The sequence below is a fragment of the Coenobita brevimanus genome, chromosome 117, assembly GCF_032717465.1.
Source record: "Coenobita brevimanus isolate Jiangsu-jjx chromosome 117, ASM3271746v2, whole genome shotgun sequence".
NCBI lineage: Eukaryota > Metazoa > Arthropoda > Malacostraca > Decapoda > Coenobitidae > Coenobita > Coenobita brevimanus.
The window spans coordinates 2,999,800-3,020,618 of record NC_137070.1 but is presented as its reverse complement, the minus strand read 5'-3'; the positions used below and the strand labels follow the sequence as shown (position 1 = coordinate 3,020,618).

General features: G+C 53.5%; 1 protein-coding gene across 1 annotated transcript; it reads right to left on the bottom strand.

Moving 5' to 3' along the window:
- Positions 1-7,737: 7,737 nt before the first annotated feature.
- Positions 7,738-8,148, bottom strand: LOC145419002 (histone H3-like). The gene has a single exon (XM_080287252.1). The coding sequence runs from the start codon at positions 8,146-8,148 to the stop codon at positions 7,738-7,740; it is 411 nt and encodes a 136-aa protein (XP_080143378.1).
- Positions 8,149-20,819: the final 12,671 nt, after the last annotated feature.

The window sequence follows — 20,819 nt, the reverse complement described above, 5'->3', positions numbered from 1 at the left end:
GGACTCGCGTCCTACTATCGCCGCTTCGTGAAGGGGTTTGCACAGATTGCTAAGCCGCTTCACGACCTGACACGGAAAGGGGAACCTTTCCTCTGGACCGAGGACCGACGAGCCGCCTTCCAACAGCTGAAAGACAAGCTCGTCTCGGCCCCCATCGTGGCCTTCCCCAACTATGCCCTCCCTTTTCGCCTCTACACGGACGTCTCCCTTGACGCAATTGGCACTATTCTAGCCCAGGTACAGGCCGGTCGGGAACACATTATCGCTTGCGCCAGCCGCACACTGAACCCGGTCGAGAAAAATTATGCCGCCACCAAGCGAGAATGCCTCGGCATAATCTGGGCCCTCCAATATTTCAGGGCTTATCTTTCCGGGACCCAAGTCACTATAATAACCGACCACCAATCACTCCAGTGGCTGCGACAATCGGACTCCCAGAACGCTCAAATCGTCCGATGGTGTGACACCCTAGAGGAGTTTCAGTATGAGATTTCGTACAGACCCAGGAAGCTCCACACCAACGCAGATGCCCTCTCCCGCCTTCCCATCCACGCGGTCCAACCAGACCCTGACCTGCTGAAACTCTGGCACCACAAGGAACGACCCCCCTGGATTCCAGCCCACCTGTTTCCCAAATTGTGCCGACAGGGCGACCACCTTTTAACCCCGTCTGGGCACATCCTCTTGGCCCCCGATGCGGCACACGACACCCTGCACCAGTTACACGCCCACAACGGCATCCATTTGGGCACAAAAAAATTGCTACAGGTGTTTAATGACGTCTACTGGGCCCCGAACCCCTCCACCCTCGCCAAGGAAATTATTCAAACTTGCCGCGCCTGCACGCTTGGGAAAGAAATTACCCGGACCGCTGGGCCATCTGGCCATATCACCGCCCACAAACCCTGGCAGCTCCTGGCAGTCGACGTAGTAGGGCCTCTTCCCCCTAAATCAGGATATAAATACGTGATCACTTTTGTCGACACGTATTCTAAATTCATAGTAGCCTGCCCCGCTAAGGAACATCACGCCGTCGCTGTCGCTGATGCCTTACTCCGACACGTGTTTCTTTACTTTGGCATTCCCCAAGCCATCCATTCCGATAATGCCCCCGAGTTCTCCGGAAAAGTCTGGGAAGAACTGGCCAGGATTTTTGGATACGAAATCTCCCACTCCTCACCATACTGGCCCCAAGGGAACGCGGTGTGTGAACGCAGCCATCGTACCCTGGTCAATCAGCTGCGTACCAGAATCGAGGCTACGAAAGACAACGATTGGCCGGCACACGTCAAAATCGTCCAGTGGGGCATGAATTCGTGCCCCTGAGAGGACGGGGTTTCCCCCCACGAAAGGATCTTTGGCGAAACCCCCCTCCTACTACCCTTACGCCATCACCTGCAACCACCCACCTCCGCCCCCGCCACAGACCCGCTGCACTTGCTAAAAGGGCGAATATACCACCTACAGAGGAATTTAGACCTTGAACCCGACACAGCCGCCAACCCCTTCAAACCGGGCGACACAGTCGTCGTCGCCAACTCCCCACCCCCCACAAACTCGCCCCCTGTTTAACGGGCCCCCACACCATCACCAAAATCCCCAACCCTTACCAGGTGGTCGTGGACTACCACGGCACTCCCCGTACCCTCCGCAACTGGCACGTGCGCCCCTTCCGCACGCCCATCTCCCCCGCCCCAACCCCACACTCCCAGCCCCCCCCCGGCCCCCGCCCCACCATCTACAGCCGCATATGAGTGCTACGTCTCCTCCTCACCCTCCCACTCTGCCCCCTCTACCATCTCCACTTCACCTGCCCCCGGTGCCTCACCTGACGCCTCCCCCGCCACCTCCCCCTCACCCTCGCCCCACCCGTCCACGGTTTCCCCCTCAATCCTCGCTCCCACATCTCCAGCCCCCGCCACCACCTCCTCCCTCCGCCCACTACCACCCCCCCTCTCCTACCCCCCTTCCGTACACCTACTCAGCCCACTCCGCGCCCCACCGCACACCCAAACCCAAAGCGACGCGCCCATCCCAGCCACCCACTCCCACCTCTTCCGCCTGCACCACCACACCCTCGCCACACCCCCCTTCCCCTATCCACCACCCGTACGCCCACTCCACCAATACCACGTTCCACCACGCCCGCGGCGCGCAAGACAACACGCCCACCCCCAACGCCCACTTCTCCCCCCACCCCAACCCTCACCACCACCACCACCCTCTCAGGCCGCCTCTAACGCCCACCCGCCCGATACTCACACACCCCTACACCACCCACCTCTCCGCGACTTCACACCGTCAAGCTACACCAGGCCCAAATCCCTCCTACCTGTACTCCCCAGAGACTCAACGCTGCATTACCGTGACACAAAACCCAGCCTTCACCCACTCTATCCAGCATTCAACCTCCAACCACACTGACAGCCACACCAAGCAACATGAGGATTAAGCAGGCTGTATGGGCCCCTACCCTTACCAAGAACCACCGACTCCGCGGGCAGCACCACCTGTTAAATATCCTCTAGTCGACCACTGCCCCCTCAGCCCTCTTCCTCACCTATGACCAAGCACAGGAGGAAAATTCCTACACTGTCGCCTGACAGAACACACTCCGACACCTCCAGCCCGTTTACACCACCCCCGACACTCTAGCGTTCCACCTCCAGCCACAGGGACGTGACTTTTTACAAGAACAGGGTGGTGAAATGCGTGGCTTTAACAGACGCATTTACAGTACTCCCGAAGAAACTCCCGGAGAATACCATAGTATCCCCGACGGCAGGGCGATCCAGAAACAACGGAGTTCGCCCACGAGAATGCCGACACCCCCACTCGGACCCCACGGGGTAGCCGCCACCAGCCACCACCACTCAGGGCAACAACGACGCATGTCAGCCCGGGCCGTGCGCCCCTGTGACATTCAACCACCACGCCGCCGCCACCGTAGGCGAAAGACACTACCTTCGCGTGGCGGAATCACTGAGTTAGCTAGGGGTGGAGTCAGAAACAGCACTCCAGACAGCGCCCCTCTGTTAAGATCTATGGTCGCTCCCACAGTGTTTCGATAAAGACGATCAATGGTCGCTCCTGTAGTGTTCAGGTAGAGACGATCAATGGTCGCTCCCTTAGTGTTCCGGTTGAGACGATCAATGGTCGCTCCCACAGTGTTCAGGTAGAGACGATCAATGGTCGCTCCCTTAGTGTTTCGGTTGAGACGATCAATGGTCGCTCCCACAGTGTTCAGGTAGAGACGATCAATGGTCGCTCCCTTAGTGTTCCGTTGAGACGATCAATGGTCGCTCCCACAGTGTTCAGGTAGGGACGATCAATGGTCGCTCCCTTAGTGCTCCAGTTGAGACGATCAATGGTCGCTCCCACAGTGTTCAGGTAGAGACGATCAATGGTCGCTCCCTTAGTGTTCCGGTCGAGATGATCAATGGTCGCTCCCACGGTGTTCGGGTAGAGACGATCAATGGTCGCTCCCTTAGTGTTCCGGTTGAGACGATCAATGGTCGCTCCCACGGTGTTCGGGTAGAGACGATCAATGGTCGCTCCCCCAGTGTCCAGGTAGAGACGATCAATGGTTGCTCCCTTAGTACTCCGGTCGAGACAATCAATGGTCGCTCCCTTAGTACTCCGGTCGAGACGATCAATGGTCGCTCCCCCAGTGTCCAGGTAGAGACGATCAATGGTCGCTCCCTTAGTGCTCCGGTCGAGACGATCAATGGTCGCTCCCACAGTGTCCAGGTAGAGACGATCAATGGTCGCTCCCTTAGTGCTCCGGTCGAGACGATCAATGGTCGCTCCCTTAGTGCTCCGGTCGAGACGATCAATGGTCGCTCCCACAGTGTTCGGGTAGAGACGATCAATGGTCGCTCCCCCAGTGTCCAGGTAGAGACAATCTATGGTCGCTCCCAGGGCGTAGTTAGGAGAGGGACGTCTCCACAACCGGAGACTGAACTCCAGGTGTCCTGTTCCAGAACATCCCGGACAGACCTCCCTGCCTCCCCCGGTCTCTGTTTCTTACGCTTGGCCCTCGAGCAGACACACCTGTCGGGCCCCAGTGACAGTCGCTGCCGCAGCCCTCCCCTGACGGCGCCTCTGGTCGTGGGAGACCGCAGTCTGTCGCCTCTCTCGGCCCTCCCTAGGACACCCGGGCAAGACCTCACCACGCCCCCACGACGCCGGGACCTGACCCAGAGGATCCTGGACCTATTCGGCCCCAGTCCTACGGACCTTACGCCGGAGCCCAGTCCGGAAGCCACCGAGAGACCCGAACGCGAGAGGACGCCCTTGCGAGCCGCCCCGTGCCCTCTCGACTCGTCCCGCCTTGACGGTGCCCTCAGTCCAGCCGGATCACCGATGACGTGCCCTTGTTTCTTTCCATGAGAAAATACGGGTGACCCTGTAACAATAGTGAAGTAGGTTAAGTGTGACTCCCTCTCTCCTAGAATAAGTATTGTGCAGTGAATTTATGTAATGTCTATTGGGGTAAATCAGAACACAATATCCAGTTGAAGGACGAGAATGTGGATTAAGATCTAAAGTGAAAATACGTGCGAGTGTCGCCCCGAATCTTTCTAAAGACATATCCCCAGAATTAGGAGAAAGGCTGAAATATTATTGGTGTTCTATTAGCTAGCCGCGAGGTAATATTGTGAAATAGTATTTACGAGTATCCCGACTTTGTTACGCGTTGTGAAGCGAGAGTCTACATATCATACTTGGAAGATGTGTAATTAATAAGCCTGTGCCTACAGAGACATGTTCCCACTCTAAATATCAAGAAAGGAAGTATTAATGATATTCCCTCCCCCCGCACGCTACTCCTAAAAACCCTCTCCATTCCTCGCTCACGCTCTTAACGCCAAATCAAGAATCAGAGTTATTTGTCAAAGAATCTTCGCTAACAGAAAACACATAAACTCCCCTGCTAATATCGGGCATCCTCCAATATTACCATAACTTTCTCCTCGCCGTTTTAAGTCACTCTCCGCGTCTCCCCTACCCCCTCTTAGTGAATCACAAACCTCCTCCCCCCCCTTCCTCCTCTTCCCCCCTCACGCGCTCCGCGCGCACCTGTATTTACTGCACTCCTAATACTAGGATTTGTTGTGTTGTCATTAGTATCTAGAAAGCCAGTATCCTGCGAGATACACATATCTTAGATAAGGTTTTGTATTGCTCTATATTGTGTTGTAATATCTGCTGAAATGTCCTGTGTCTGACTGTGGTAATATATGTGTATGGTGTTGCCGAAGGTTTTTATGTCCTGCCTCTCTTTATTGCACTAGCTCCGGTCTCGAAAGAGGACCCCGCTCCACGTTGGGTGAAATAGGTACGAGAAGTCGAGCCTAATTCTACCCAGCATTACACATTCAATGCCTTCATCACGTCATGCCGAATAACGTATATCGCGAAAATAATGATGTAAAATGAATAACAGGAGGCAGTGATATATTAGATGGTAACACTTAGTTATCTTTCCCGATTTGAATGAATGTGAAATGTATTAACTTCGCGCGCGGTGGCCAGTACGCCTATAACTCCCAGTCACTTTTTTTTTTTTTTTTTTTAATAAACTCTAATGTCCTGCTCAACAGAAAATGCTTATTTGGAAGTTTGGAACTCAATGATTTATTTATGAACCTCTGCATTTTATTACTCTTGCGAATCGATTATCCACTGAGGATATCAGACACTGACAGAAGGTAGCATTCTCCAAGGAGCTCCGACTCTGATGTACGGTAGGCTTTTTTTTTTTTTTTTTTTTTTTTTCCCACCGATAGCCCTCTGTCTTAGATGAAATAATCCTGAGATTTTTCTTCATAGGAAACTGGCCAAAGGCAGTGTAATAACTGCATGTCCTTGAGTGAATGTTATCTCCTTTCGTGCGTGTTGATCGAAACATTGAAAATAGCTTACTGGCTTACGCCTCCTTCCCGCTTTCTGTCGTCGTCCATGGAGACATTGGAAACGGAAATAAATGACTTGAAATTATTCCCTAGTATTTTAACGGAAATTATTTTATAACTAATAATTAATCATTTCCAATGTTTATTGAAGCTCCCTTTGGTTCAGTCTTACGCTACCCAAAAATCACTGCCTGTTACCATGCTAGATTTGAACGCCACAAAATCATCATTCCCGACTCTCCCTGAGCGACAGTTGTGAAACATCAATTAGTTCCGTTTACGAATTCCTATTATCGTAACTAACCAACTGCTTCCTACAATAATTTGGAAATATACAGATAACTGGTCATGGATTTATTGTTTTTTGTAACAATTTTACGTATTAGGTTTCACCTCGTTCAGATATAAGGAAGAGTATGGACACTATCGCTGACCGAAAACTTCTGGATACTCCGCCGGCACTTCTTAGGCCGACCGTACCAACCAAACTCACTCAACAGGCGTACAGTAAATACAGGCATGACATCGTATCATGCATATTCATGTCAGTCTACAATCTGTACGTACATACACCAACACATATGCACAAATACATTTATACTGTGTACGCAGTGACCTACACATGTACGTACACACTAAGTCATGCTCACATACACACAAGCCCTCATACCTCCGTACACACAGACATACATGCTCACACACACACACACACACACACACACACACACACACGTACATTATAAACATACAACATTCATACATACATACATACATACATACACACGCTCAACTGCAGGTAAAATTTTTTTTTTTTTTTTTTTTTTTTTCCCTCAGTATATTAACGGAAGGATTTAACGTGCGTTCGTGGCCACTGTCAAACCTTCATAACGGGTACAGAGACTCTCCTAATATGCAGCGGGAATGCCTTTCTCCTTGTTCAAACCTGTGTACGTTTATGAGGGCGTGACTGAATCGATCAGGAAGTAAACGAAACAGGCAAATAACGACAACAAAAACTGCGACGTTAACAACAGATCAACAAAAGAAATAAACGAATAGGCAAGTTGCCCCTCCTCCCCCCCCACCCCCAACCCCCCAAAAAAGGAAATGAATGATTGAAAAAAAGGATGAATGAATGAATGCATGTATGTAACTATATAAGTACAGTTCATTCGTCCGTTTGTGTGTGTGTGTGTGTGGGTGTGTGTGTGTCCTCATAAGTCCGTACACACAGACATACATGCTCACAAAGACACACAAATACATAGGTACAGTATAAACATACATACACGAGCACAACTGCAGCAGGCGAAAATCGATGGGTTCAGGTTCACCTTTTTTTTTTTTTTTTTCCAGCACAGTAACTGAAGGATTCACCGTGCGTTCATGACGGATAGAGAGCATCTCCTAATATGCAGCGGGAATGACTTTTCTCGTTGTGCAAACCTGTGTACCTTTATGAGGGCGTGAGTGAATCAATGAGTAAGTAAAAGAAACAGGCAAATAACGAAAATAAAAACTGCGACGTGAACAACAGATCAATAGAAGAAATAAACGAATAGGCAAGTATTCCCCCCCCCTTCAAAAAAAAAAAAAAAGGAAATGATTTAAAAAAAAATAAAAAATGAATGAATGAATGCATGCATGTAGGTAAGTAATGGAGTTCATTTGTGTGTGTGTGTGTGTGTGTGTGTGTGCGGAAAAGCAAGAGCTGATATATGGAAACCTAAACTGAGGGTCTGTCATCATCTCTCTTTGAAAAAGGGTTTTGGCCCTGAAAAGGGCCGAGATTTCTTTCGATCGTGAGGGGCCTCTCGCCTTAGGCGCGCTCGCCACGGATGCGGCGGGCCAGCTGGATGTCCTTAGGCATGATTGTTACACGCTTGGCGTGGATGGCACACAGGTTGGTGTCCTCAAAGAGACCGACCAAATAGGCCTCAGACGCCTCCTGCAGAGCCATGACGGCAGAGGACTGGAAGCGCAGGTCAGTCTTGAAGTCCTGGGCAATCTCACGGACGAGACGCTGGAATGGCAGCTTCCTTATAAGCAGCTCAGTGCTCTTCTGGTATCGGCGGATCTCACGCAGGGCCACAGTGCCAGGCCTGTAACGATGGGGTTTCTTAACGCTGCCGGTGGCAGGGGCGGACTTGCGAGCGGCCTTGGTGGCCAGCTGCTTGCGAGGGGCCTTGCCCCCAGTGGACTTACGTGCAGTCTGCTTGGTACGAGCCATGGCTGAGCGTGACTGAGCGAGCGAGAAGAGCGAGAGTGTTGGCGCGCCGCGCCTGGCAGCGGCCTTTTTATGCCGCCTGTCTCAGGACTGGCGGCGTGTGAATGGTCGGGGTGTGATGTACATGGTGGTGATTTACTGTTCATGCTTTTTCGATGCAATTCCTGGTTTGCTTGCAATATTTGGCATGACCTGTGGCGTGACCTCGCTACGACACCTCTCTAGGATTGGCCTCCTGGGAGCTGGGGTGGGGTCTAGGCCTGAAATCAAGGTTAGATGGATAAGGTTCGTACTTGCACGACCGACACTGGGTTATATAAGGGTGGTTGGCGAGCGGGGTCGCCGTCGATCTCTCTCGCTGAGAGCCTTCCACTCGGCACCAGTCTCCCGCTGCTCTTCTCACTCAGTCGCTCGCTATCGAGCTTTTGCAAGCAGACCGAGGCAGCAGCTGTACAGTGATTTCTACCCAAGATTGGATATCCTGAGCTTTTCGCATCAGCACCCGACCCCCCTGCATGCACTCTCGCCTGCCATCTGTGACATTGCAGCCCACGGTGCCTCGGCAGTTCACTGCTTTCGCCCCACGATTGTGTACCGGGGTGCACACACTTGTGTGCACCCGCCCTTTCGTGGGTTGCGCCCCCTCTCCTACTATTACTTCCTTTCGGCTCTAGAGTCCCCCAGTAAAAGTACGACACCGAACCCCGCGGTTTTCTGGCGCAGGCCAGATACACAAGGGGGCCCTTTAGTAAGGGTGGTTTAGGAACTTACTGGGGTGAGCCAAACACTTGATAGGGTGATAGGCAAGACCCTTCGGGGGCAGTGGTAGGATTGTCGCGGCCTCTGCTAGCGGGGGGACAGAAAACCGCCACTGTAGGTAGGCTTCTTCTTTTTCTCTGGGTGCATGAGTGAGTGACTGGCAGTGTGAAAGAGTGTGTGACGGCCGCCAAGATGGCGAGCCATAATTCCACCGCAACTTCCAAGAACCCGCCTACCACCTTGTCATCCCGTGACCCCAGGAGTGCAGCCAAGATCTATGCCCTTAACACTAATAACGCGACTCCCTCTGACAACAAGGAGAGAGCCTTAGAAGCCGCGAACTCCCCAACTGCCTCCGAAAAAACTACTAGCAAAGAACCGAGACGCCATGGACCCGACAACTGGCAAGACCAATCCGACCCCTCCTGCAGCGACATGGAAACAAACGAAACTTCACTCACCTTCGACTCCGACCAAGCAGCCGCTACTGTTCAGGCTGACACCCAGAACCACCACCACAACGACGAGTCTGTCTCCTCCTTCCCCCAGGATTTTGACGATGGATTCATCCTCGTCCATAACAAGAAGCAAAAAAAAAACAACCAAAATCCCACCAACCCCCGCCACACCAAGACCACTAACCAGCCCCTAAACCCCCCCCCCCTCAACACCCAAACTCCCCGCATTCCTCATTCCCAAACAAAACTCCTTTCCAAACACCTACGATGTTGTCACTGCAATAGAAAATGCCCACCCAACCCTCAAATTCAAAATGATTGCCACAAAGGCTCTCAACACCATCATCGTCCCGCTAGACAGCAATTCTCTTGACATTCTCGAAAACCTAGACGAAATTGAGGGCAAGAAACTCCTCCTCCAGAAACTCGACCCCAATTTGTCAACTAAGAAAGTAGTGGTCCAACACTACCCCCTTAATTTTCCACTGCAAGCCATTCTCGATCACAACCAAATAGAAGAAGCGCAGCGATGTGAAGTCAAAGGGGAGCCGACAAGACAGATCCTCATCACCTTCAGAGGCCCCATCCCAGACTCCCTTGACCTCCATAAATGGGGCACCTACGACCTCCGCCCTTACACCCCTGAACCGTTACGTTGTTTCACGTGTCAGCGATACGGACATCACCAGTCTACGTGCCACAGACCACCCACCTGCGCGCTCTGCAGTGGTAGACACCCCACCCAAAACTGCCTTGACAAGTTTAAGGCAAAACAACCAGTCTCCGCGAAATGCCCGAACTGCCACGGCAATCATCACGCGTGGAACAAAGCATGCCCGGTACGCAAAGCAATCATAAACAAGGGCATTCAGAACTCCCAATCAGAAACACAAAACAAGCCTATCTTCACCCCCGCCCCACCCGGTACTTTCAAATGGGGGCAGCAGCAACAACAACAACAACAAAATCAAGCCATCATCCCCCCTTTGATTACAACAAATAACTTCCCCCAACTCCACACCCCACACAGAAACTCCCCCAACTACACCCAGATCCCTCCCAAACATACCCCCACCGCACCCACTCACCCCACACCCCAACCCCCCCCACCCCAACACAAACACGCAAGCACCCAAACCACCACAACCACCCAAACTCAAACCCTACCCCCAACCACCATCCAACCACCGCACTCAATCACTCTCAGTGCTGAGGACCTCCTCAAACTCACAAACACCATAGCCCAAGGACTAGCCTCACTCCTCACCAACCTCACAGGAGTGACAGTACCAACAACAGAGGTCGACGAGATATGCAAACATTCCATTGCAGCCCTCCACAACCACCCCATACCTCCCGACACAAACGCTAAAGTCCCCCTTTACACACAAACACTCACCACCAAAGAAAACGCACCCAACACCACACACTACGATAAACCAGACACAGCACACAACACGCGTTTTACACACCCACAAACCGCCACTCTACAACAACAACACAACAAACACCACCGCTCCAAAGACAGACGTAACAGTTCAACTAACCCCAGCAAACCACACAGATCCTCCTCGGCAAATTCACCCGCCAGAGAAAACCGAGAATCACGCCCACGCGTACGAGAACAACCGGAGGCCAACAACCAAAACCACAAATCATACTCCCGCTCTCCACTCACACGACACGACTCACTGAATCAAACGCCATATGACACAGATACACCAGCACAACCATGGATAGATACAGACCAATAAACACTACCACACCCACTCCCACGCACTCACAACCCCCACACGACCACTCACATATTAAAATATTACAATGGAACATCCAAGGGGCATCAAACAAACGATCACTCCTAGAGGAAGCCGCCAATCAGGACAACATCGATGTCTTCCTCCTCCAGGAGACCCTCCTTCCAGCAAATAAATCCCTTAGACTCAGAGGCTACACCTCCTACACCCTCCCCTACTCCCGAAGAGGCCATCGCGGCTGTACCATCCTTATCAAAGACAATATCCCATCAAAAACCATACTCCCATTGCCAGACTGCGGAGACAACATAGAAATTCAAGGCTGCACCATCACCCTTGCCACAACCCAACTATGCATTTACAACATTTACCGCTCACCCAATTCACCTATCAACCTAGACGAAATACTCGCAACAGCAGCAACAGACCATATAATAGTAGGTGGTGACCTGAACGCTCACCACCCCCGCTTAGGGTCAAACACCTCTAACCCAACCGGGCGACATATCATAACCACGATCGATAACACACCAGAAATAGCACTCTTAAACAACCCCCAACTTCCCACCCATATCAGAGGAGGTAGACTTGACCTAACTTTTATTAATACAGTCATCACACACCTCACAAAATGGGAGCTGCACCCCACCCTTACCTCGGATCACCACGCAATTGTATGCACCATTAATCTCGCTAAACTCCCCAAACCCCCCGACCCCTCCCCAAGATGGAATACAAAAAAAGCAAATTGGCCCCGCTTCACCTCCACATTAGAGGAATTATGCTCCTTCAACCCCCCCACCAACCTAGAGGAGCATGCTACCCTGATCAAGGAGGCATTCCGTTCAGCCGCCTCACAGGCCATCCCAACCACCACCGCCCCAAAAGGATACCACAAAGATCACTGGTACTACAGTAGCAGGGTTAAAGAATTAAACAAGAGATTAAACAAGGCCAAAAAAATACATAGAACAAACCCGACCCCAGAAAGCCGCAGTTATTTACAATCAGTCATTCGACACACCATCAAAGAAAAGAACTCCCTCAAGGAACAAAGCTGGCTAGAGTGGTGCCGAAAACTAGAAGCCAAATCCAATATGAGTAATATCTGGAAAAAACTCAAGTCCGTATCCAACCCCCGTCCTCCCCGCCCCCCAACCCATCCCGATCCCCAAGGCGAAGCAGATAGACTAGCTGCAAATTTCGCCGACAGAACGTCCCCCACTCAACTCCCGCCATTAACAAGGCAGACACAAACTGAATTACACCCAATTAGAATACGACAAATAACAGCAAATAAAAACTCCCCCTCCCCCTCTGATCAATATTTTACGCTCGATGAACTCAACCGCTCCCTCAAAACTAGCACGGATACAGCCCCAGGACCTGACGGTATAACGTATTCTATGTTAAGCCACACCGGACCCACCGCCAGAACAGCCCTCCTAGACCTATTCAACCACTCGTGGCGGTTGGGAAAATTACCATCTCTATGGAAAACAGCCATAATCCACCCTATCCCAAAACCCCTAGACCCAGGAACTTATAGACCTATCTCCCTGCTTAACTGCATAGGAAAAACCGCTGAGAGATTAACCAAATCCCGCCTCGACTGGGCCACCCCTCCCCCCCACAGACACCTTTTTGCTTTTACAAAAGGCCAAGGCACAGCAGAATGCCTCTCCTCATTCATATCAGAGCTCCGCGGAGGTAGGGGACTAGCAATATTCATAGACCTGGAAAAATCCTTCGAGCTGGCATGCCCTGAAGCCATCCTTGCCACCCTTGCTAGCAAGGGCGTCAAAGGTCGTCTCCTGCGCTGGCTGGAGGACTTTTTCTCAGGTCGGAAGGCAGCAGTTAGGTTCCAAGGCCACCTCTCTGAGGCACTCCAACACACTAACGGTACACCACAAGGTAGTATAATTAGCCCAACCCTTTTTAATACTCTAGTGGAATGTCTCCTTCATCTAGACCTGGGCATAGGAACCCGCCTTCTCTGCTATGCAGACGACATTACCCTCGTCACATACGGAGGAAATTACACACAGAAGGCCCAAAAAGCACTAGATGTCCTTTTTAAAAAATGCAGGGAGTTAGGACTTAAAGTCAACCCCCGAAAAACCAAAGCCCTCCCCATTAGAATTCCCACCCCATCAAAACAGCTTCTCCTAGGACACTCTCCTATAGAATACGTTAACACACACAGATATCTCGGAATTCACTTTGACAGAAATCTCTCATTTGACAGACATGTACAACACCTTAGAGACACCACCAAGCTACGTCTCAACGCTCTCTGGTCACTGTCAAAAAAAGGCGAGGGGGCCTCCTATAAAGTACTCCGCATGTTTTACGTTCAAGCCATACGGTCTATTATCGATTACTCAGCCCCAATCCTCCCTACAATCAACCCTAAACTTAGTAACAAGCTGGAAGTCATACAGAACGAAGCTCTAAGAATTATGACGGGCTCTCCAATGTGGACCCGATTATGTAACCTCAGACTTGAATGTAATTTGGAGTCCCTAAATCTAAGAATTAAGGCAAGAGTCGCTATTCTATCCGCTAAATTAGCAAGAAAAAACTCTACCCTCCCCCTACTACCAAGACTAACGGCAGCAGCCAACCTACATCCTGATATCCTAACAAACAGCTGGTCACATAGCGTCGCCAAAGCCATTCACGAATTTAATATAACACCTATCATAAACCTCCCCCCAGACAAACAGAGCGACGCGTATCACCCTCCCCCACCATGGAGTCTCCCCCCATTCAAACTTATCATAGCAACATCCTCCCCTAAAGCAACAACGCCTACCCAACAACTGCGACAAGAAAGCCTCAGGCGGATAGAATTCCTCACCACCCCAAATTCCGTCACTTACTACACCGACGGCTCTGTAAATGAAGGAAGAGCGGGGGCGGCAGTAGCAAGCCACGATCACTCGTACGGGCTACGAGTGTCTGACAGAGCCTCCACTCTGCAGACAGAATTAGTAGCCATCCTCACTGCCATGGACGATGCTCTCGAAATAAACCCTACAGCAAATATCATCATCCACACAGACTCAGTCACTGCTATCCAAACCCTCAAAAATACAGTCCCGTCAGATAACATCCGCCTCATCACCGACATCTTGACCACGGCACATGAAATAAAAAACGCAGGGGGAACACTCACACTACACTGGATACCCAGCCACGTAGGCGTCTCAGGGAACGAAACCGCCGACAAACTCGCCAAAGAAGCCACTGAATACCCGCACATTCAAGTAGACATTCCTCCCAGTCTCAGACAAATTAAAAACTCAGTCAAAATGCGAGCAGCAACATTAAATAAGAAAGAACACGAGAACCAAGTCAATGAAGGCTCCCCCTCGGCATTATGGTACGCAAATGCGACACGATACAAGCCCATCCCTGCCGTCACCAACATTAACGGCAGAACCCTCCAAAGACTCAGACGACTCAGGCTAGGTTATAAGAATCTAACTCAAATCCAAAATAATGTCGAAACCTCCACATGTGAACAATGTAACACCGACACCACCCTCCCACTACTCCATTACATTCTAAAATGCCCAGCCAACAATAAACTAAAAAGACCAGCCAACCCGCCAAACCCAGACATTCCGCATGGAAATATTACACCGCACCTAATAACATCCCTCAGACAGGCGGCCACGACTGTCATTGCCGCCACGCCCCCCTCCATCCTGTCAGGTACCGTTACCCACCACCCTCCGCCAACCTAACTGTCACTAATCACCTATCCCGTTAATCCCCTCTCACTCTCTCAACCACTCGTGCGTTTCTGCCTGCATGCCGGGGTGTTTCCCCATCTCTGCATGCAGACATAGGATGTGCGAGTGAACTATTTAAAAAAAAAAAAAAAAAAAAAAAAAACGCCTTACAGGACCGCACAGCGGTCTCTGCCCCATACCCCATGTCCTCAAACCCAGCTAAATACAGATGTACACCAACTGGGCTAAAATAAGGCCCGGCCCCCTCTATATAGGAGGGGAAATCGTTGAACGAACGAACGAACGCGGGGTCGCATTCCCTCGCCAGCCGCCGTCCCGAGCACATCTCCGAGCAGAGACCTCCTACCTTCCAAGACCATACAGTGCTCCCATTGGAGGGCATTGGATCTGGTTCTTAACTGGAGGGCATCTGATCTGCTCCGTAATTGGGGTTCGTCCGATCTGCTCCCTCATTGGCGGGCACGCGATCTGGCACTCCCGTGCCATCCACACTCCATTCTGCTGCCTGCCTCCACACTGACAACATCTCCTGCTCCTGTCTTGTTTCAACAAGGGTAACAGCTCTCCGGTTCGCCGTTGATCGAGCTGCTCTGCCCTTCTTGTCTCTCGACAGTGCTTTGAAGTGTTGTTGCTGTCGTTGCTCGCCGCCTTCATCCTGACCACGCCTTGGTCTCCAGCCACTGTTGTGTACCGGGGTGCTCACGCTTGTGCGCACTCGCCCTTCAGTGGTTTCTTTTTGCCTCTTACTGTATTTCCTTTCCGGCTCTTAGTGTTCCCCTGGTACGTGGTACGAAGCCGAACCCCGCGGTTTCCAGGCGCAGGCCTGGTACACAAGGGGGCCCCGTAGTCGGGGTGGTTATAGGAAGCTGCAGGGGTGAGCCAAAACTCTGGTTAGGGCTAGGAGTAGGCAAGACCTTCGGGGCTGTGGCAAGGGCTGTCTCGCCCTCCGCTAGCGGGGGGGCAGTTTCCACCACAGTAGGTAGGCTCCTTCCTGTGTTTCTGTGTGCTTGTTTGTGTTTGTGTGCGTGCCTGTGTGAGTGATTCTGCCTGTCTGTCATGGCAGGCAAGGCTAGGTCTAGACCCCCAGGGTCTTCGAGGAATCCTCTGCCATCGAGGATCCCGATACCTGATCCTTCTGCTAGAGTCCTCACTGCTGGAGAAAGGGTTGGGACGGTTCCTGGGGCGTTGGGTGAGGGTATGGCTGCGGTCACCCATCCAGGAGCTGCCACAATTCGATGTGACTCACTATCGGTCACCCACCCACCTACTGACAAGGGCAAGAAGTGCTTAACTTCTGGAAAGAAGAGGGTGCGGCATGAATCAGGAGACAGCTCAACTGTATCTGCTGGCGATCGGGCTTGTCCAGGGAGTCCTGTCTCTGGCTCCTCTGCTTCCTCCTCTGCTGCACCCAGGAAGGTCGCCCGTCGCCATGAGGGGATGGACGTGATTCTGCCTGCTCCTCTGTCTCCAGCCCCCACCACTGCTCCTTCTGCCACCACTGCTACCGCTGCCAATCCCGCCGTTGATGCTGATGCCTCTGAGAGTGCTGAGGGGTTTACCCTTGTAACTCGCAGGGCTAGGCGTTCACCCGTTACCAAGCCTGCAGCCCAGGGTTTTTCAGCGCCTGCTACAAAAAGGCCTCCACCTGCACCTCGCCCTTCTGTGTCGGTGGCAGCTCCCCCTCCTCCCCGCTCCTCCTTCCCCGCTTTCAGGGTTCCTCTGCAGCCGGGCTACACCACCAGCTACGACGCAGTTGCGGCCCTGGAGAGGCAGCTGCCGGGTCTTGCTGTGACCAATCGCTTTGGGAGGGACGAAAGCTGTGTATTGATTCCAGCAACAGAGGAGGCATACCTGCAACTCAAGGCAGTGGCAGAGGACGAGGCAGCTGTCGTGAAGGTGGTAGAGCTAACACGGGGCGGACAGGTCACCAAGGCCGTGGTGATGGGATACCCTCGCCGTATGCCTGTGGACATCCTGCTCCAACACGACTTGGTAGAGGAGGCGACCAGGTGTCAGCACCAGAGGACTCGGGAGGAGACGCTGCAGGTGTTCGTAACCCTCCGGGGCCCTCTTGTTCCCTCCCTAGATCTGGGGAACTGGGGTGTGTACTGGCTGCGCCCTTACACTCCAGAGCCGCTGCGATGCTTCCGCTGCCAGGGGTTCGGCCACCACCGTGCGAACTGCAACAGACCTGTGGTGTGTGGGATGTGCAGCGGCTCCCACGAAACCGAGCAGTGCCTTGCGAGGTTCAAGGCGAAGGAGCCGGTCGCCGCCCGCTGTCCCAACTGTGCAGGCGCTCACCATGCCTGGCATCCCAGCTGCCCTGCGAGGGTGAAGAGGGTGACTCAGGGCAGGGAGGGGCAAGTCTCTTGGGTGCGGCAGCAACAGGCATCGATAGCGACACCCACTCCCCCGGGCACTTTTGTTTGGGGTCAGCAGCGCCGCTCTCAGGAGCCAGGCCCACCGGTTCTGAGCGAGTCGGCCTTTCCCCCCTTGACACCTGCTTTGAGGACAGCCAGTGCGGTGGCAGAGGTTCACCATCCAGTGACCCCGGTGGCTCGGGTGCCCTCACCTCCTCCTTCCCGGGCGGCTCCTGTGACAGCGCCAGTGTCTCAGGCGTCTACTCCAGAGGAACCGCTATTTACCAAGGACGAGCTGCGTCACCTTGGGGCTCAGATGGCGGAGGCCATCACGAGTGCAGTGGCTCGGGCTTTGGGGGTTCAGCTGGGGTCAGGCCCCTTGGTGGCTGTGATCGACAGGTGGCTGGAGTGGAGCGTCGGCAAGCGGCGAGGGACCCCTGCTCCTGTCTCGGGCAGGCCTCCTCGTGCCCCTCGGAAGTCGGGCTCGCCCACATGGACGACTGCACAGAAGGCGTCCAGGGCTGGGGTCAGGGCTCAGCCCCGTCGTGCCCAGACTCCTGCCACTCCCCGACTCCCGTCTGCCCCTCAGGTGCTTCCATCAACTCCTCCTTTGACTCGGGGGTCGAGCGATCCCCGCCTCAGTCTGTCTCTGGATGCGGGGAGGTCGTCTCCCTTCGCCTCCTCCAGTGGAACTGTGTTGGGGCAATGAGCAAGCTACCCCTCCTTCAAGAGGTGGCCGTCAGAGATCGCCCGCATCTTATTCTGCTGCAGGAAACCCTTCTGTCTGAGGGCTCCTCCTTTCGTTTGGCGGGTTATACCGCCCATCTCCTCCCTCGTGAGCGTGGTGTGTCCAGGGGCTGTGCCATACTGGTCCGTGACCACATTGCCTCCACTAGCTGTGTACCCCCTCCCTTCTGTGGAGATGGTGTGGAGGTCCAGGGCGTGGTGCTTCACTTGGCGGGGTCGCCCCTTACTGTGTACAATGTGTACCGTAGTTCTCGGGCAGCCCTGGAGCTGGGGGACTTGTTCTCCCAGGCTGCCGGGGGGCCGGTATACATTGGGGGCGATTTCAACGCACACCATGCTCTGTTGTCCTCGCCTCTCCCCTCCAACGAGGCAGGTCGGCACATTTCCATCACTCTGGAGGAGGTGGGTGGTGTATCCCTGCTGAATGATGTCAACGAACCCACACATGTCCGTGGAGGTCGGCTGGACCTGGCCTTCCTCTCGACTCCTCTAGCAGGCTCCACTGTGTGGTCGCTCCATCCCTACCTTATGAGCGATCACTTTGCCATTGTGGTGGACCTGCCATTGCCTCCCCTCCCTCTCTTCGAGCCGCCTCCGCTACGGTGGGATGTGGGCAGGGCAGATTGGGAAGCCTTTGATAAGGCCCTCACTCTCGCTTTCTCCTCCTCTCCCCCGGCGTTGGACCTAGAGAGTTGTGCAGATCAGGTTGCCGCTGTCTTTCGGCAGGCTGCTTCTATTGCCATCCCTTTGCGGAAGCGCTTTGCAAGGTGCTACCGGGACGGTTGGTTCTACTGCGATAGGGTCAAAGAGCTGAACCGCAGGCTTAATGCGGCACGCAGACAGTACCGGCGGCGCACGCCCGCCGTGCCGCCGGTGCTTGTTTGCCGTGTCTCGTCATGTCCTTGCGGAGAAGCGCCGCCTTAGGGAGGAGGCGTGGATTGTATGGTGTCGCACCCTTGATTCTCACTCCACACTTCGTGAGATGTGGAGGAGAATCAGGTCCGTCTCTGGTCCACGTCCCTCCCGTCCGCCTTCGCATCCCGACCCTGTTGCAGAGGCCGACCGCCTGGCTCAGCACTTTGCTGACCGCCTCCGCTTCCTCCAATCTCCGCGATCAGTCTTGGCTGTTCAAGAGCAATTGTCCGACTCTCGTGCTGTGGCTGTCCAGGCGGCGTGTGATCAGTCTGACCCAGCCGATTGCCCCATCACCAGTAGGGAGCTGCTGGCAGCTTTGCGGCGCAGGGCGGACACTGCTCCAGGCCTTGATGGGCTGACATACTCCATCCTGTCACACGCGGGAGATTGTGGTATGGAGCGGCTTCTTGGTCTGCTCAACCTCTCGTGGTCTGAAGGGCGTCTCCCGAGTTTGTGGAAGGCTGCTGTCATTCACCCTATCCCTAAGCCAAATGCTCCCGGTGCCATGCGCCCCATTTCCCTCCTTAGCTGTATTGCCAAGACGGCTGAGCGAGTTGTGCGGGCGCGTCTTGCATGGAGACTGGGTCCGCTTCACCCAAGGATCTTTGCTTATCATCCTGGCAGGAGTGCTTCTCACTGCCTTGCATCGTTCCTTGGGGAGCTTCGGGGTGGCGTGGGGATGGCGGTGTTCCTCGACCTCGAGAAGGCCTTCGAGCTGGCAAGCCCTGCGGTCATCTTGCAGGCTCTGGCGGCTCGGGGGGTGGGCGGTAAGCTTTTGTCATGGGTTAGTGACTTCTTTTGTGGTCGCTCAGCAGGAGTCCGATTTCAGGGGCGTCTCTCCCCTTTTATGACTACCAGAATGGTACTCCTCAGGGGAGTGTGTTGAGCCCTCTCCTTTTTAACGTTCTGGTGGAGGGGCTCCTTGATGTAGACTTCGGTCGTGGGGTCACCCTCTTATCTTATGCCGATGATCTGGCCCTGATCTTTACCAGGAGGGACTGCTTTGCCCAGGCGAACGAGGCTCTGGCCAGGTTGTATGGCAAATGCTCAGAACTTGGCCTCAAAATCAACTTTGCCAAGTCAAAGTGTTTGCCTTTTGGCCTCCTTCCCCCACATTTTCCACTCGTGCTGGGGGGTCACCAGCTGTCCTTCGTGGCCGTCCACAAGTATCTTGGGGTGTGGTTCGATAGTAACCTCACCTTTGCGAGCCATGTCCGCTATTTGCGTGAGCGAGCGTCCACGCGTCTCTCTGCCCTTCGCTCCCTCTCCAAGAAGAGTTTGGGGGCCTCCTATATGGTACTCAGAACTTTTTACACACACGCTATTAGATCGCTGGTAGATTACAGTGCCATATGCTTGACTGGTCTTGCCCCGCGGGTTTCTCAGTCTCTTGAGGTCGTGCAGAATGACGCTTTGCGGGTCATTCTGCATGCGCCTCCTTGGACCCGGCTGGTCAATCTGAGGTTGGAGAGCAGTTTCCCATCTTTGAGGGGTAGAATTATGCTCCGTGCTGCAGCAACTACTCTGCAGCTGGTACACCGCAGACCCACTCTCCCTGTCTCTGCTCTCCTCCTGAGGCTCTTGTCACGCCCTCCTGACCCGGCCCCTCGGCGAGACTGGGCTCGAGCAACGGTTGCTATGTTGCATGAAATGGGGGCTGCTGACTCCATCTGCCAGGTCCCTGATGCACCCTTTGCTGGGTTTGAGTATCCGCCCCCATGGGAGCCTCACCCAGTCCAGTTGATTTGTCCAGCACGTGCCAAGCCCCGTGGCACCATCCCTGCCCTCCTCCGTCAGGATGGTCTCCGCCGGGTTGCGGCTCTGGGATCTCCGGGATCGGCTGTGTACTACACCGATGGTTCTGTGGCGGCTGATGGTGCTGCAGGGGCGGCCTTCATTTTTGGGGACACGGTGGAG